Below are 18,456 nucleotides of genomic sequence, written 5' to 3' on the forward strand. Positions count from 1 at the left end.
AATTTCACAGATTCATAGATTCCGAGGCCAGAAGGGACAATTGTGATCATCTAGTCTAACCTCCTGTATAACACAGAGCATTTAACGTCTCCAAAAATCATTCCTAGAGCATATATTTAAAAAATAATAATCCAATTTTGGTTTAAAAAATGCCAGTGATGGAGAATCCACCACAATCCTTGGTAAATTGTTCCAGTGGTTAATTACCCTGGCTCTTAAAAATTAAAGCCTTATTTCCAGTCTGAAATTGTCTAGTTTAATCTTACACACATTGGATCATGTTATACCTTTCACTGTTAGACTGAAGGCCCTCTATTATCAAATTTTTGTTACCCATGTAGATACTTGTAGACTATGATCAAGTCATCCCTTAACCTTCTCCACGTTAAGCTAAATAGATTGAGCTCTTTGAGTCTGTCACTATAAGGGATGTTTTATAATCCTTTAATCATTGTTGTGGCTCTTCTCCAAACCCTCTCCAATTTATCAACATCTTTGGATTGTGCACACCAGAACTGGACCTAGTATTCCAGCAACAGTCACACCAGTGCCAAATAGAGGTGAAATAACCCCTACTTCTATTCGAGATTCCCTTGTTTATACATGCAAGGATCGCATTAGTCCTTTTGGCCACAGCATTGCACTGGGAACTCCTGTTCATCTGACTGCCCACCACGACCCCCAAGTGGTTTTTCGGTCACTGCTTCCCAGGATAGAGTCCCTCATCCTGTAAGTACGGCCAACATTCTTTGTTTCTAGATGTATGACTTTCCATTTGGCCATATTAAAATGCTTATTGTTTGCCCAGTTTACCAAGTGATCCAGATCACTCTGCATCCGTGATCTGTCCTCTTCATTATTTTCCAGTTCCTCAATTTTTGTGTCATTGGCAAACTTTATTGGTGATGATTTTATATTTTCTTCCAGGCCATTAATAAAAATGTTAAACAGCATAGGGCTAACAACTGATCCCTGTAGGACCCCACTAAAAACAATCTCTTGATGATTCCCCATTTACAGTTATATTTTGAGGCCTCTCCGCCGGTTTTTAATCCATTTAATGTGTGTTCTGACTTCTTAATCAAAATGTCATACAGTACCAAGTCAAGGGAAAGGATTCCTAGAAATGATTCTCTCTAATCTCTGTTCAATTATACCTCTTCTGTGACATCGCAAACATACATCTCTGTAGCAGTCTGAGACCTGCACCAGGCTTCAGTAAGATACTTTCAAATCAGAAAAGCTGTTTGTGCAGAAAATGAAAAACATTTCAGCATGTGCTGCTTGGAGTTGATTTATGTCAAATAGCAGACTGTAACTTGCAAATGTAACATTTAATATAGCTCCCAAACACTTGATTTTTAGCTCACTTAGTAAACCTACTCTTTATGGATTACCAAAGCCCCAAGTCAAATTCTTAGCTCTGAGGTCATGCAACGCACACCTGAAGTCCTGATACCATAAAATACACTCCAGTTCTAGTCAACCAATTTGCAGAGTGTCAATTTTTGTTTGTTTTGGAAATTTATTTTCAGCTGATTATCCACCATGACCCCCAGATCTTTTTCAGAGTCACTGCTTCCCAGGATAGAGTCCTGTCCCATTGTGTAAGTATGGCCAACATTCTTTGTTTCTAAATGTATGACGTTCCATTTGGCAATGTTAAAATGCTTATTGTTTGCTTGTGCCCAGCTTACCAAGTGATCCAGATCACTCTGTATCAGTGACCTATCCTTCATTATGTACCAGTCCCCCAATTTTTGTATCATCTGTAAACTTCGTTAGTGATGATTTTGGGTTTTTTTAGGTCATTAATAAAAATGTTAAATAGCATAGGGCCAACAATTGATCCTTGCAGGACCACACTAAAAACACACTGGCTTGAGGAGTCCCTGTTTACTGTTACCTTTTGAGGTCTGTCAGTTAGCCAGTTCTTAATCCATTTAATGTGTGCCATTTTAATTTTATATTATTCTGTTTTTAATCAAAATGTGTGGTACCAAGTCAAACAACCATCTGCCCCTCCCCCTTAGAAACGCTGGGAATTTTTGAAATTCCATTTCCTGGTTCATCCTTTACCGCCAAGGATCTCTGTGATTGTGTGTGCTGTTTCTTGTGCAATAAAAGCAAACTTTTATAATGGTAAATCATCTTTATTTTTGTTCTACAAGGTGAGATTGCAGGCACTGCCAATACATGCACAGGCATTTTAATCACTTGATGACAGGAATATAAGGCCCCAAATGTCACCATTGCCCTCTAGGAAAACTACATGTAATATAACATTGAGGTAAAAGGCACTTTCAGCTGTCATCTGGGACCCACTGAACCTACTGTTGAACCACTTGTTACTGCTGTCCAGGTGTTCCGTGTAAGGTTTCATGAGCAATGGCTGTAAGGGTTACACAGGGTCCCCCAGGATCACTATTGGCATTTCAACACCCCCCACTGTAATCTTCTGGTTAGGAAGGAAAGTCCCTGCTTGCAGCTTTCTGTTCAGGCCAGTCATGGGTGAAAGTAACTTAAAGGACTTACCGGTACGCCGGAGTCCTGAGCAGGGGCGTGGCCTCAACTGGAAGAGGCGGGGCCTTTCAAGTTTTAAAGGCCCTGGGGTTCCGGCTGTGGCTGGGAGCCCCAGGGCCTTTAAATCACCCCAGAGCTACAAGCTGCAGAGACAGCTGGGAGCCCCGGGACAAATTAAGGGCCCAGGGCTCCCCGCAGCGGCCGGAGCTCTGGGCCCTTTAAATCCCCGTCTGAGCCTGGCTGCCGGAGCTCCGGTGGTATTTTAAAGGGCCCGGGGCTCCCCACAGCGGCAGGAGCACCGGGCCCTTTAAATCACCGCCACGGAAGCCGGTCCAGTCCGGCACGGTGTACTGGCTCTTGTCGGTATGCTGTACCAGCTTACTTTCACCTCTGAGGCCGGTGTTCCTGAAGATGCATGCATTTTGCGCCTTCCCAGAGCACGTCATGTTGATGTCAGTGAAACACCCACAGTGATCCACAAGTGCCTGCAACACCATGGAGAAATACCTCTTCCTGTTGATGTACTGCATTGCAAGGTGATCTGGTGCCAAAATTTGGAATGTGTGTGCCATCTATCACCCTTCCACAGTTAGGGAAACCCATTTCTGCAAAGCCGTCCACTATTTCACGCACATTTCCCAGCGTCACAGTCCTTCGTAGCAAGATGTGATTTATTGCCCTGCAAATTTGCATTAACACAGCCCCAACGGTCGATTTCCCCACTCCAAATTCATTCATAACTGACCGGTAGTAGTCTGGAGTTGCCAGCTTTCACATAGCAATTGCTACATGCTTCTCTGCTGTCCTTGTGCCACAGATCTGGGGCGAGCTCTGTGCACAGATCCAGGAAGGTGGCTTTCCACATCTGAAAGTTCTGTAGCCACTGCTCTTCATCCCACACCTGCATAATGATATGATCCCACCATCCAGTGCCTGTTTCATGAGCCCAAAAGCGATGGTCTACCTATGCACCTGCTCTGTGAATGCCAAAAGCAATCTAAAATTGCTCCATTTACAAATGTAGGTGACTAAAGATTCCGATAGGTGCCTGCTGGGGTTTTCAAAAGTGCACTCACCTACGTGCATCTTTAGTCATCTAAATATACCTTTGTAAATCTAGCCCTTTGTCACTAAAACAAGCTGTTTCTCTGGATGCATGTGTGGAGCAAATCTGCTGAGGGGAAGGTGTTTCTTTTCCGTAGTCAGTTTTCAGAGATGAATTGCAAAGAACTGGGGGAGAAATTGACTCTTTGCTATTTCATACTTTTAAGTGTCAAGAAGGCCTGAAAAGCAGGTGTGGTTTTTATTTGTAAGTAAAAATATTATTTCTGCTTATTTTAGTTTTGTAGATATCAGGAATGTCAAACCTGGACATGCTTGGCTTTACTGGAGGACTATTTGTCAGTTTTGGAGGATGTGTATTGTGAGATTTTGCACATCAGTTGAAGGGGTGAGGTGCTGAATCTTTCACAAAGATGTATATTTTTTCCAAAATGTTGATTACTCACTGGAATTAAATTGCTATTAACAAATAAATTAAGAGTTTTGAGCAGTATAAAAATTCATTTCTCTCTCACTTGCTCAGCTTTAAGTTTCTTGACTCTTGTGACATATTTTAACTCATTCTCCCATTGCTATCAAGTCTACTGGATAGACAAGATATTGAATGCGATGGACCTGCAGGGAAACACTGAACACTAAACAAGAGGAGGGGAAATGAGATGGAAGGGGAGAGAGAAACCAAGCAAATGTAAGTGCTAAGGAGAGAGAAAAGAAATATGCAGCATTGCCAACTCTTGCAGTTGTATCATGGGTCTTGTGATATATAGTGTTTTTCGTACAACACCAGTTTTGTGGTTATGTGTGAATCTCAGCTTTCATTTTAAAAAGTAAGTTTCCAGCCTTTGTGGTTATGAAGAAAAGCTTGAAAACATAACCCCTAAAGGCTCAAAACCCCTAAAGGCAAATAAAAAGGGCCCACCATTTATTTTTATTTTTAAATCTCATAATTTTTAAGTCAGTCTCATAACATTTGAACACTTATTGGAAATAGAAAAGGTTAAAATGATTTAATGAATATTTAATGCATTTTATTGAATGTAGATTATTATAAGTGAAAGAATTTTGAATGTGTCTTATTTACTTTGTAGAATTTTTCTCAGTTTGGACAATGAAATTAGCTTAACTTTTGTTTATATTCAGATTCACTGTCGGGTCCTAAATTGTTCGAAATATTTAAGTTTCAAATGCTGAAGATGCTTGGGTACTAGGGTGATTAGCACCAGTACAGTACAAGAACCTTGATATATGTTTGTTTGAAAACAACTGTATTCGCTTGATTTTGTGCCCAATTGTGGGACCTTAAATTTTACCCAAAATGTAAAGTTTTATGAAAACAACCTGTATTAAAACCCTTAAGTGTGTAATGTCCCTTTTAAAGACTAACCTCTTGGCATGGTTTTAGCTTTTAGTGCAGAAGATGACATTCACATATTTGAAGAAATATGGATAAGAAATATCTTCATTACTGTTTTAGTATTGTATACTGCAGATGTGCAGTATTTTTAATATGGTTTTAAAGAATATTCTGAGGTATGTAGTCTAACAGAGTTTGATTGCACTTGCTTACAACAAGTCCATCTGCAGAAAAGGAGAACACTTCCCCGGGTTTGTGTATAACATTTTGTGTATTGTTAATGGCTGCAATACAATGCAATCTTATTTTTTAATTGAGTACTGTCTGCCGTGTAACTACAAATTACCATATTATTATTTAGGGTACAGAAAGTAATTTTGTGTTCGTATCTTTATCCCATTAGTGCAAGGGTGCTGGAACAATTTGTACAGTGGGGGTGCTGAGAGCCATTGAACCAAACTGTAAATGCTGTATATAATGGAAACCACTTCAAGCCAGAGGGTGCAACAGCACCCCTATTTCCAGCACCTATGCTTTAGTGTTCAAGACTTCTTTTCCTTTGGGTATTGTGTGTGGAGGTTTGGATGAAAGATGATACATAAAAATTTATTATATGTATTGCCTCTTCAGCCCAGATTAGCCTCAGGACAGCATGAGGCTGTGATAATGGAGTAATAAGGAGCATTAAACTGTAACAAAAGCCTCCTGCCTAGAATCAAATTTCATATGCAGTGAATTGAAATATATTACTCCCTCAGAAGCAAGCAGAAAGGTGTATGCAAATATTTTTTTAAATTGGCCATTTAATCTTAGAATAAATCCCAGTTGCTAAAGGGGTCATGTTGAATCCTTGTTTGCGAGCTGCGAAAAGAAACTGTGGAGTCCTCGAAAATAAGCAGTTGGACTCTTTTTAAGGGGGGGGCGTATCTGATATAACTATGGCCAATCAATGTTTGGCAGTTGATATAGACAGGCCAAACTGCTCCAGAAAAGAGCAAAGTGTGGTTGCCATCTCCTTGTGCATCAGGAATTAAATAAGACTTGTCCTCTTTATGCCAGCAGTAAAGGTCATTTACAGTACAGGGGTAGCTCATGGCAGAAGAGGCATGTTTGGAATAGAGGTTCAAACCTGGCTCATTTTCCAGAACAGATGCAAGCAAGAAAGGCTAACAGACTTGTATCCTCACCAGAGTAATCAATGTAAAAAATTGTGGTGGAGAATTAGCTCTTGACTAGCCCTGGAATAAGTACTTGCTCCTGCCTCTCTTACCCAAGGTACAAAAACTGATTTAAAAAAAAAATATTGCCTACTTTTTTTTAAAGGGACTAGAGGTTTTCAGTGCCTCCATTTCTGGATGTCCAGTTTGAGACATGTTTAAGAAGCTTGATTGTTCAGAAAGTGTGGAGTACCTACCTTGGAAATCTTTGCAGAGAGTTTCCCCTGCAAACTGCAGAAATATATATAGCTGTATAGACACACTCTGGTCAAATTTATATAGCAGGGGTCAGCAACCTTTGGCACACGGCTTGCCAGGGTAAGCACCCTGGCGGGCCAGTTTGTTTACCTGCCGCGTCCGCAGGTTCGGCCGATCACAGCTCCTACTGGCTGCGGTTCACTGTCCCCGGCCAATGGGGGCAGTGGGAAGCGGTGGCCAGCACATCCCTCAGCCCGCGCTGCTTCCCGCTGCCCCCATTGGCCTGGAGCGGCGAACCGCGGCCAGTGGGAGCCGCAATCGGCTGAACCTGCGGACGCAGCAGGTAAACAAACCGGCCCGGCCTGCCAGGATGCTTGGCCTGCCAGGATGCTTACCCTGGCGAGCTGCGTGCCAAAGGTTGCCAACCCCTATTATATAGCGTAATGGGGATGCTGTCTGGTCAAATTCAGCCAACAGTTTAGGCGGTGTACAATTAAGCTCCAACAATTTCCCAAGGCTTCCTTATATTACGGAAAACTGCACTGAGTTGACTACATAGATGTAGTTTTGTCGACCCCTAGTGTAGACACATTGTCAGCCTGTAAACCTGAAGTAAAATTAGAGATTCCTGTACAGTCTCTGTTTTTTAAAGTATTTATTTATTTATATGGTTAACCAACGTAAGTGATTTTAGCACAGCCATGGGAAGTAGTAAGCTGCAAAAGGATTGCAAAAGATACTGACGCTTCTGTAGGTTGAGCAATAGGTTTGATTTATTTATTTTTGTTTGTTTGACCCAATGATATATTTAAAAAAAGGGGGGGGTTGCTATATGATTAAGACCGTTTTTTTAGAGGGTTTGAATGTTGGCCTCAAACTATTCGCTGCTCACTTGGAACCATTGTAAGTGCCGCAACAAAGAACTCTGGTTTCTCTCGGCCTCCGGTCCCTCCCAGAGGCATGCGGACTGAATGGACGGCCAGTAGGGCGCTTCCCGCCCCTCCGCCTCCTGTGCGTCGGTGGGTAGCCCCGGCTTGTGGGGACTTGGGAGCTAGCCGCCCCTCCCTGGTGCAAGGCTCCGGGGCGGGGTGTTGTACGGTGCTCCCTCGCCTTCCCTGCGCTGTTCGAGTCCGGCGCTGGGGGCGCGTTTGTTCAGTCCCTCCTCGTCTCCTTGTTCCGGGCCTCGGTGGGCCGAGGAGGCGGAGCTGCAGCTACACTCCGCCGGCTGCCGCTGCAGAGCGCCCGGCTTTTCCCCAGCAGCCGCTGCTACTACTGCCGGTGGATCGGGGCCCCATGCAAGGATGGCGGCGTCGCCGGCCCGGGAGCTCACGCAGAACCCGCTGCAGAAGATCTGGGAACCCTACAACAACGGGCTCCCGGCCAAGCACAGCGCCCAGCGCGGGGGTGAGCACTTGGGGGGACAGGATCCGCAGGGGGAAGTGGGCGAGCTGCGTTATAACTAGGAACAGAAGACACAAAGGGGTTGGGGGAGCTGAGCAGGAGACACAAAGGGGTTGAGGGTTCAGCAGATGGATAGGGGATTGGGCCAGCAGGATAGTCTGGGGGAGGTATAGTGCGGGTTGTATGCTGCAGAAAGGCAGGAGAGGGAACAGCTTATCTAAGGGGGGTGTAAAAAGCAACAGAGGGTCCTGTGGCACCTTTAAGACTAACAGAAGTATTGGGAGCACAAGCTTTCGTGGGTAAGAACCTCACTTCTTCACTTGCATCTGAAGAAGTGAGGTTCTTACCCAGGAAAGCTTATGCTCCCAATACTTCTGTTAGTCTTAAAGGTGCCACAGGACCCTCTGTTGCTTTTTACATATTCCGACTAACACGGCTACCCCTCTGATACTAAGGGGGATGTAAATGTGTAAAATACCGTACATCCTGTACTGCTATATATTGTAACAGGGACTGAGAGACCTTGGGGGAGAAGTGCAAGTTTTTTAGGGGGGCAAAATAGAGGGAGACTGTGCAAGATGTGACTCGAAATAAGAGGCAGTGGAGGAGGTCATGTTTAGGGGACAAATCGGGGGGAGGGGACAACAGTGTCTCGAACAAATGTGGAGTTGGGGCAATGCTGGTGAGGTGGTAATAGATAGAGATGGAATTGGTGGGTCATGGGAGTTGCAAAGGACTTGGTGGAGAAGATGCATGGAAGAGGTGAGGTGGTGGAATTGAGGGGCAGAACAAGACCTGCGCCGAAGATGAGATTGGGGGACGAGTGTTTGGGCCATAGGGCTAGCGTGGGTTAGGTGCTTGGGGAAGGGGGACAACACAGGAGTTGTTTTGGGCAAGGGATTTGGCAGTGGAGGCAGAGCAGGAGTTAAAATGTATGGACTGGGAGACATTGCAAGAGCTGGGAGGGGGGTATAATTTTGATGGTGAGGAACAGCGTGGCATGATCTTCAAGTTTTTTATTGTAAGCTACACTTGGCACATTGGGAAATGGAGAAAAATCTCTGATTCCTGTAATTTTTCTTTTTAGGAAGCATAAGGTGATTCATCTGGATGTTCTCTCTGTTCTGTGGTATGGATATTTCCTTGAGGTGAAGTTGTGAGGTTTGAGGTAGAAATCTGGAGTCTGAAGGGAAATACAACTTGCCCTTTGAGTAAAGCCCTATCTGAATTGCTTAGAACCTCTTGTACTTCGCACTTTTTGCTACGCTAGTGCTTATAGAATCAGTAAATAAGTCTGAATGACAGAAATGTCTCGTGCCTTTTACATTTTAAGAACATTTGGTTGGCTTCGGAATTCTCCAGCTCGCACTAAGGTCCCATCTATACTAGAAAAACTAGTGTGTTGTGGGACTTGGTTACAACATGATAGTCCTTGTCAACTATTGATCTTATGTAGATGGGACCAAACTGCAGTCCAGAACCTTGCCGTAAATTTGAACTTCATGTGTCTTCTGCAGCATGACTTGGTAACTCAATTAAAATTTGGTTTGGTTCCATCTACACTTGGAAGACTGAACCATACATGGTACTACCATGTTACAGTGAGGTAGTTTTAATAATATAGGCCAGATCTAAATAGTTTGTATTTAAAACATACAGAAAACCCTGTGAAGTCACTCTTCCACAAATACTGTAAAGAATGCTGGCTGGAAAGGCACTTTAGTGGTGTTGGTCTCTTTCACTTCATATTAACCAAGTAAAGTTAAGGTGTTAAGAAAATTAATATTCTTATAGCGACTAGTGGATCTCAATAGCCCTGAGACAGGATCATAAATGGTAAAAGGACCTTCCTCTCACATGAAACCCTTTCCCCTTTCTGCTGGACTGCAGTAAATCCTTTTGGTTTCCCTTTTCGTTCCTTTCTGTTTAACTTACTCATTGTATTGCCGTATCATAAATCATTTCTAGCTCAGCACAGGATTTATCGTTTTTTACAAAGCTGTAGCTAAGGCTGCGTGGAGGATTTATTTGCATCAAAAACAGATCTGTTAAATAAAAAGAGCGTACATTTTCACCTGACATGGTTTTGTTCATTTATTTGTTTTAACTGCAAGATGTCTTAAAACAATGGGCTAAACTCAGACCTGGTATAAGCAGATCTGATTGTATGAAGTTAATGGAGTTGCACCTCATTGTGCCAAAGCTAATTTTGGCCTAAGGAATTTAACTACATGTTTCAGGTGCTTTTAGATGATTCTAAATTAGTTAATTTTTTAAAATGAAATGTTTAACTAGGACATCTGTTCTGTCACTTAATAGATTTTTATTTTTTTTTGAGGTATAGCCAACCAAGTTATTGGGCATTAGGACTTATGGTTTCAGGTTTTGTAACGTTGTAGTCAATTTTGTAAGCGATTTCATCACAGAAACGTTTGTCTCAATTTAATTAAAACCCTACCACGCTTAAATCATGATAACCTTATTGGGCCAAGTGGTTTCAATAGTACTGAATTCAGTAGTGGATGGACTGCAGTTATTGTGGTCTTTTAAGGCAAATACCCACGATCATGTTTACGTGATCTAAAGCAGGGGTCCCCAATGCGGTGCCCGCGGGCGCTGCGGCACCCGCCGGGGCATCCATGTGCGCCCGCCTCTTGGCTGCCGGACAAGCAGATGCCGAAATGCCACCATGAAGCGGCAATGTCAAGAAGCGCTACCGTCGAAATGCCACCGAATTTCGGCGGCATTTTGGCGGTGACGCCTCTTGATGACGCTGCTTCATGGCGGCATTTTGGCAGCGACGCCTCTTGACGTTGCCGCTTCATGGCGGCATTTCAGTGGCTGCGTGTCCGGCGGCCACGGTCCTTGGCGGCTAGTCGTCCGGCGCCCGCCCCACAGAAAAGGTTGGGGACTACTGATCTAAAGTATCACTTTGGTCCATCCATTAAAAAATGCTCCTAAAGATAGACTATGAAACTAATTTTTGCATATGAAATAAATCACTCAATTAAAAAAAATTGTGTAAGAGCAATAGAATATGGAAAAAATGGAAAACCACTTAAATATCAGTTGCTACTGCAAAAAACACTTTGGAAGACTTACAGTTACTTCAGCCAAACTTGTATCTGTTTTCAATAGATGATAATTTGTTACAGTGGCAGCTTTTAGATAGGTAAAGTGCTTCTGAAAAAGAAGGCCTGAAGAAACTAAAATTTCATGTACACAGTGGAAATGTGTATTAGAAATCGGTGAATGGATTATCTGCATGAATCTTCTCAAACAAAAATAAGTGGCTTCTGATGGTAATAAATAACAAGTAACCAGCTTAGACTTTTAATTGTTGTTATTAGACTGTTCTGTTTCTTGGTAAAGTTCTGTAACTCTTCCGCAGGCAAGATCTATTTAAATAGAGAAGCCTTTTCAGCAGAGCATTAGATAATATAAAAATAAATTTGAATTCTTAAAATATTTTCTTCTGCTCATGCACATTTTTCCAGATTGGCCTACCTTTTTTACCTTTTATGTTTGTTACAGTATTATTTTTTTAACTGATTTAAGGTTTTATTTTTAAAAATAAGTATAAATCCTAATTATGCATATACATGTTTATATTAATTTAAAAAATGTATGTTTGCAATGAAAACTTTCACTCCTTTAATTGTTGTAAGCTCCAAGCTTATGCTGTACTGGGGCACAGAACCAGAAAATGAAACTAACTAGTTTATTTTAGCTCCTGTCTACATTAGTTTTTTAACAGAGTCTGAAACTAGTAACAGGTTTCACAGTGGTAGCCATGTTAGTCTGTATCAGCAAAAAGAACGAGGAGTACTTGTGGCACCTTAGAGACTAACAAATTTATTTGAGCATAAGCTTTCATGGGCTAAAACCCACTTCATCAGATGCATGCAGTGGAAAATACAGTAGGATGATATATACACACAGAGAGCATGAAAAAATGGGTGTTGTCATACCAACTCTAACAAGACTAATCAATTAAGGTGGTCTATTATCAGCAGGAATAAAAAAACATTTGTAGTGATAATCAGGATGGCCCATTTCCAACAGTTGACAAGAAGGTGTGAGTAACAATAGGGGAAAAATTAGCATTAGAAAATAGTTTTTACTTTGTGTAATGACCCATCCACTCCCAGTCTTTATTCAAGCCTAATTTAATGGTGTCCATTTTGCAAATTAATTCCAATTCTGCAGTTTCTCGTTGGAGTCTATTTTTGAAGTTTTGTTGTTGTTGGAGAATTGCAACTTTTAGGTCTGTAATTGAGAGACCAGGGAGATGGAAGTGTTCTCCGACTGGTTTTTGAATGTTATAATCTTGACATCTGTTTTGTGTCCATTTATTCTTTTGCATAGAGAACGTCCAGTTTGGCCAATGTACATGGCAGAGGGGCATTGCTGGCACATGATGGCATATGTCACTTTGGTATATGTGTAGGTGAACAAGCCTCTGATGGTGTGGCTGATGTGATTAGATCCTATGATGGTGTCCCTTGAATAGATATGTGGACAGAGTTGGCAACAGGCTTTGTTGCAAGGATAGGTTCCTGGGTTAGTGTTTTTGTTGTGTGGTGTGTGGTTGCTGGTGAATATTTGCTTCAGGTTGTGGGGCTGTCTGTAAGTGAGGATTGGCCTGTCTCCCAAGATCTGTGAGAGTGAGGGATCATCCTTCAGGATAGGTTATAGATCCTTGATGATGCGCTGGAGAGGTTTTAGTTGGGGGCTGAAGGTGATGGCTAGTGGCGTTCTGTTATTTTCTTTGTTGGGCCTGTCCTGGAGTAGGTGACTTCTAGGTATTCTTCTGGTTCTGTCAATCTGTTTCTTCACTTCAGCAGGTGGGTATTGTAGTTTCAAGAACGCTTGATAGAGATCTTGTAGGTGTTCGTCTCAGAGATTGGAGCAAATGCGGTTGTATCTTAGAGCTTGGCTGTAGACAGTGTATTGTGTGATGTGGTCTGGATGAAAGCTGGAGGCATGTAGACAAATATAGCGGTCAATAGGTTTCCGGTATAGGGTAGTGTTTATGTGACGGTCGCTTATTAGCACTGTAGTGTCCAGGAAGTGGATCTCTTGTGTGGACTGCTGCAGTGAAGTGGGTTTTAGTTGAAACTAGTAAGTGATTTAGCTGAGTCTAAATGTAATCTATGTCTACATGCAACATTGTTAATACTCTGTTAGGAACTATAATGCTGAGTGTTATATGCATCCCACCATCTTTGACAGAAACAGGGATTGTTTTCCTGTAAACAGGCTGTAAATCAGGTGTTTTACGGTGTAGGCAGGATACTATAACTATGTCTGTGTAACTGCCCAGTCCTCCTTCCTCCCAAATTTTTGTGCTCACACAGTATAGTACTGCTGTGTGTGTGGATGGGATCCCTCCCCAGATTTTTATAGAATACACTCATTATGTATAGGGGGTAAATAGTGAGGCTGTTGTTTGTACACCAGCATGGTTGGCACATGGCTTTGTTAGTAAATGATTCAGAGAAAGGGTGTCAAAAGCTGGTGATTAACACATCAAGGTTACAAACAGTGTGGTGGTATTGGCTAAGCTATTTAGAATGCAAGAAGAGAAAGCAAGATAAATGGTGAAAGGAAACTTTTTGTTTTTTTAAAGTATGTTCAATTGAATTGATCTAAAGTGGCAGTTAAGAGGTAAGGATTTAGTTCTTTTGTCTTGATAATGTCCCTTTAAATTACTTGTATTATTTTCTGTTTATCTTTTCCTTGTCTTTCTGTTTGTTTCCTGATATATTTCAAAAGTAGCTCGGCTCTTCCAATGGCATACCTGTGGTTAATTGGACTTTCTTTAACTTTGAGACTGGATAATACTTAGTGGATTCCATGGATGCAGTTACCTTTAGTGATCTTATCTGAGTTGGAAGAAACCATATTAGGTATCTCAGTAAACAATTAAAACACATGAAACACTAATATTTTTAGATTCTGCCTTGACCATGATAATCCAACAGGAGTAAATCTGTATAATTTTGGACTAGTAAAAAGCACAACAAAGTACCATCTGAGACAGCTTGGTGTGAAAATATAGGGCTTTTAAAAAGTGTATTGACTTCACTAAGGTAAAGTGAAAATAAATTGTTCAAAATGACACTGTAGCTGAAGTAAGGGAATAAAACTCACTAAAAGTCAGCTAAGTGTCAATTTTATTTACATCCCCCCCGTAACTTTTACAGTAGTCTGTCTTGAAAGCATTCTATAACTGGTTATTTGGGTGCAACTGGGTATGTCTATAATGGCCTAGATCAAAGCTACTTTCAGGTTCAGCTGTTGGGTTGCTTTAAGTTCTGTGCATCTAGGAATCAAATCTAAGCCTGAGATTTAATTGAGAACAGTGAAATATACCAAAACTAAATACTTTTTTGGGGGGGAGAGGGAAGATTGTAGAACAAAGGTGAAAAATAAAGGCCACGTTTCCTGCAATTAAAATAGTTTTTCCTGGAACTGTTTTTCCTGGAACTGTATACATCAGTTATTCTTAAAAATAGAATTTGACAAGTTGAGTAACTTTTTTTTTTTTTTTTTTTTTAATTTGAGATTCATATAGCACTGTAAAACTAGGTCACTTTCAAAAATATAAAGACAGACATGATCACTGCCCTGGAGAGCTTACTTTAAGAGCTTGTAGGGCCTTTAGATACAGTTATCTGTATAACACGATGAAGGGGCTTAAATGGGGAAAAGGGGACGATGGTGGGCAGAGCAGCTGTAGAAGATGACGACTACAACAGTATTTTGGATAGATGAGAAGAGAGGAAAGAAAGTAGTGAAAGGCAGATAACTCAGAGAAGGGAAGGTTACAGTAATAAAATGTTAGATGACCAAGATGAGGCAAGGTTGGTGTGGTAATTTCCTTTATTGGACCAACTTCTGTTGGTGAGAGATACAAGCTTTAGACTAGAGCTACACAGAGCTCTTTTTCAGGTCTGGGAAAGGTACTGAGAGTGTCACAGCTAAATACAAGATTGAACAGATAGTTTAGCATAAGTAGTTAGCACATATTCTAAGGGACAGTTCAAGGTGAAGTGGCCCATTAACACTCCTGTAGTTATAAGACAAAAAGGGATGATTAGTGAGTTACAGATTATTGTAATAAACCTGTAATAAACTGTAAATCTGTGACTTTAGATGAGCAGTTTAGCATCGGGGATAGGGAAGATGTCTTACAGGGAAAAGCAGCAGGATTTGAGAAGAACAGGAATGTGAATGGGTGCATTGAAAATCATACCAAGATTACAAGGCTGGTTCCAGGAGGGTACTGGATTAGTCAATGCTGGCAGAAAAGAGAGGCCGTGGAAAGGAATTGTGAACAAGGATGCTCCGTATCGCATATCGTGTGTTTGGGATGTCCAGGAGATAGATATCTGACAAAGAGTTGGAAATGTAAGACCAGTTTGAGAGCAGAGGTAAATTAGGAATCACCTACATGAAGGTGGTAATTGAACTTGATATGAAAGGGAGAGAACACACACATGAACCCTGAGAGGCTTCCACAGATAAGGAGCATAAATCTGTAAAGCAAGCAGATCAGTAAAGCAAGGGGAGAACCAGAGGCAAGAAGGAGGATGACCACAATCATCCGTGTAAATACTGCATATGGATCTAGAACAAGGGCAGAGCAGTGCTCCATCCCCTCACTAGTTTGTTAGTCTCCTTGGTCAAGATACTTTCGTTGAAATGAAAAGGGCAGAAGCTAGATAGGAGGGGAAATCTGCCTTGGCAGCAGGAGTAGACAGTGGAGACAAAGAGAGGAGAGAAGGTGACAATCGGAGAGACAGATGGGGCTGAGTGAAGTTGTCAGGATATGCATCATAGGTGTGTATCTGTGCTGACTGGAAAGAATTGAGGGTGGGAAAGCTGCTATAGGTAAGGGAGAGGGAGAAAGGTAGGAGAAGGAGCAGCATAGTGTAACCCTATCATTCAATGTCCTGGTAATGAAACTGGATGGCTTCAAAGACAAAGTAATACATTAGAAATGCTGGGCAGAATTAACATAAATGGATGTTACTTCAACATGTGTATGTACAATTTTATAAAATTTGCTGCATCACTGGCTCATCTTCCAACCCGTAGGGCACTCCTAGTTTTGAATTGCTTTTCTAAGCACTTAGTTAGAGATGTAGCTGCTATCTGTTGTTGGAGGAGAATCAGGCCAGGGTTACTGCTGTGCTCTTCTTTGTCTTCAAGATCAACATGCTTTTGCAAAACGAGCACTGCATTAGCCGTATGCTTTTGCAAAACACCGAAACAAAAATATTTAAATTTGACAGGACATAGGATGGGACACAATATGTAGAACAGTCTTATTTGGGAGGGAGGTATTTTCAGCCCTCTGTCTATTCTAGTCAGAGAGGATGGTGTGGGCCTATCTAAGAGCTAAATAGTGCTTTAATTTCAGAGACTAAGGGCTTGATACAAAGCCCATTGAAGTTAATGGAAAGGTTCTTTTTGTCTTCAGTGTGCTTTGGGTGATACCCTAATACTTCTGCTGACCATAAAAGTTGATTTAAGTACCAAATAGAAATGAGAAATTTATTCATCAGTTTTAAGTATGTGGAAGGGGAGGGACATTTTCACTCACATAAGTGAAACATAATTTTTAGGCAGTATGTAAACTTAAAAATAAGTTAAGACATAAGTTTCACAAGTTCACTTGTTAAATATTCCGGTCTGATTTCAAAACATTGACACAGCATGTGAACATCTATTGTGAAATAGTGCAAGTAGGAGGAAATAAAAACATCACTTGTTTTTTCTCAGTCTTTAGAAGTTAATAATTTTAACTCCTTTGTGCTCACTATTACTTTTAAAAGGCTACTAGACAATCCTAACTTTACTTTATTGTGGGGAACCTATTTCCTTTCCTTTTTCAAAATTCATATGGAATCTAAAATGAAAAATTTGCTATAGAGTGACAGGTTGGTATGAACAATGCTATTTCACATAGTCACATTTTCATCAGGATAACAAACTATATTTGTTTTTCCCAATTGTGTTATAACTTGTGGCCATATGACAATTTCTGTCTGTTGCTTGGTAATAGGAAAATGATTTGACAGGGTGAATACACAATACTTTTCTTGATGTGGTTACTTTTATAAGCTTATGACTATTTGGTTAAAAAAAATCTTATTTGCTTGCATGCATTACATATATTTCTAAAACAAGAGTGAGTAAAGTATGCAATACAGTCATGAAGTCCTGGATTGTAGCAGTCCAGATTCCCTTTGCCATTGTGCATGGTAGTGAATATAGTAAGGTATTACAGTGTTCTTGAAATGTCAGTTTCTATTAAGAATACTCTTGTAGTATTTTTCTTTTGGGAAGCAAGAATTATTGTAGACCCTGAATGCATTGGAGGCAATTCTGCTAATCACTGCCATAGTATTAAAGTAATGCTTGCACTATGTTTTAGTGGTAGTATTACAATTTCCTCTTTAAACATTTTGCGTTGTAAACATAATTTTATAGTTTGAGGTTTTATAACAGTTATCCTTTTCCTATCCCTCTTTCCTCCCTCCTTTTCGTTGGGTGCACTAATAATTAAAGAGCACAGGCCATCTAGACTAATTAGATCAATTTTTTTATTTCTTGTCTCTTAATTAAATTGAAAGACGTTAAAGCCCAAGGGGGGAAGATCTCATCTAGTTGTCAGGAAATGGAGAAGGGAACAAAGCTCAGCTTCCAGTACTAAGTGGCATTGTTCACAGGGAGATGTGAAAATAGGGAAGTTTCAGTTATTTTTAAAAAAAGGGTTTACATTTTTCGGCAGTTTACATTGGCATGGTGGAATTTCTTAAGCTGCATCACCTTAGCCCTTGGGACACTGGCACTTTCCATGCTATGAACTAAATGAATACATACAGTAATGTTTCTGTACATGTGTTGTACTTTGTCAGGAGAGAAATCTATAGTTAAGATTATGTGAAAACTTCTGCTATCTCCTTTTTCTGTATATTTGAAACTTCCCAAAAAGTTCTCCCATTTTTTCTGACATTTAATACTTGGTCTCAGCCAAATGTGACTCCTCTCCCCCCCCCTCCCCCCCCCCCCCCCCCCCCCCCCCCCGGAAACTAATGAGGAAAAATAGTGTACCCGTTTTTTGGTTAGGTGATTGTTGCAGGGAGAAAAAGTAAAAAGCTTTATTTGTTCCTGCTGAACTCAAATGTCTGAACTTCAGAAGTTTAAACTTCCCAGGTGGCTAGTCCTTGCTGAGGGCACATCTGTCTTCAAGCTACCTTACTACCGAAATATTTCAAGTGTAATAGAGTATTTCCTCTAAGGTTAGTTACAGTATTAGTTGCAGGACTGTGGAGTTAAGTAAATACACAGTACTAGAGATTATAGTGCCTTAAAGGCTAAGGCTGAATTTAGTTTTGTTCCTCTTCCCTTGCATATGTAGTAGCTGTCGCTTATTGGTACCAGTCTCTTTGTAGATGGAAGGCATCCCCCCAACCAACTTGGCATTTATAACTGAAGTATTTAGTGAGAGTGGGAATCAGGGCTGCTGTTGTAATTGGGACCAGCAAATTATTCCCTTGGCTTTTTAATAGTAGGGTGACATATCCAAAGAATTGTGCCTATGGTGATTAGAGCACCAGATTCGGTACATATATTAAACAGTAGGAGCATAGGTTCCTAATAAAGGGAGCCTTGTGAAATTGTACT

The 18,456-nt window shown here is 41.0% G+C and overlaps 1 protein-coding gene across 8 annotated transcripts in view; it reads left to right on the top strand.

Annotated features, from left to right (window-relative positions):
- PFKFB4 (6-phosphofructo-2-kinase/fructose-2,6-biphosphatase 4) overlaps positions 1-18,456 on the top strand; it is a 110,564-nt gene that overhangs the window by 37,524 nt on the left and 54,584 nt on the right. The window contains exon 1 of one of the 8 annotated variants that reach the window (XM_034775317.1): positions 4,175-4,273. The exons of 2 other annotated variants lie outside the window; for them this stretch is intronic. In XM_034775317.1, the coding sequence (XP_034631208.1) occupies positions 4,240-4,273 (34 nt within the window). In that variant the 5' untranslated portion in view covers positions 4,175-4,239. Of the gene's footprint in view, positions 1-4,174; positions 4,274-7,456; positions 7,759-18,456 lie in introns of those variants that run through there. 5 more of the 8 variants (XM_034775319.1, XM_034775313.1, XM_034775318.1 and 2 more) reach the window with 5 other exon arrangements.

The sequence above is a fragment of the Trachemys scripta genome, chromosome 7, assembly GCF_013100865.1.
Source record: "Trachemys scripta elegans isolate TJP31775 chromosome 7, CAS_Tse_1.0, whole genome shotgun sequence".
Classification (NCBI taxonomy): Eukaryota; Metazoa; Chordata; order Testudines; family Emydidae; genus Trachemys; species Trachemys scripta.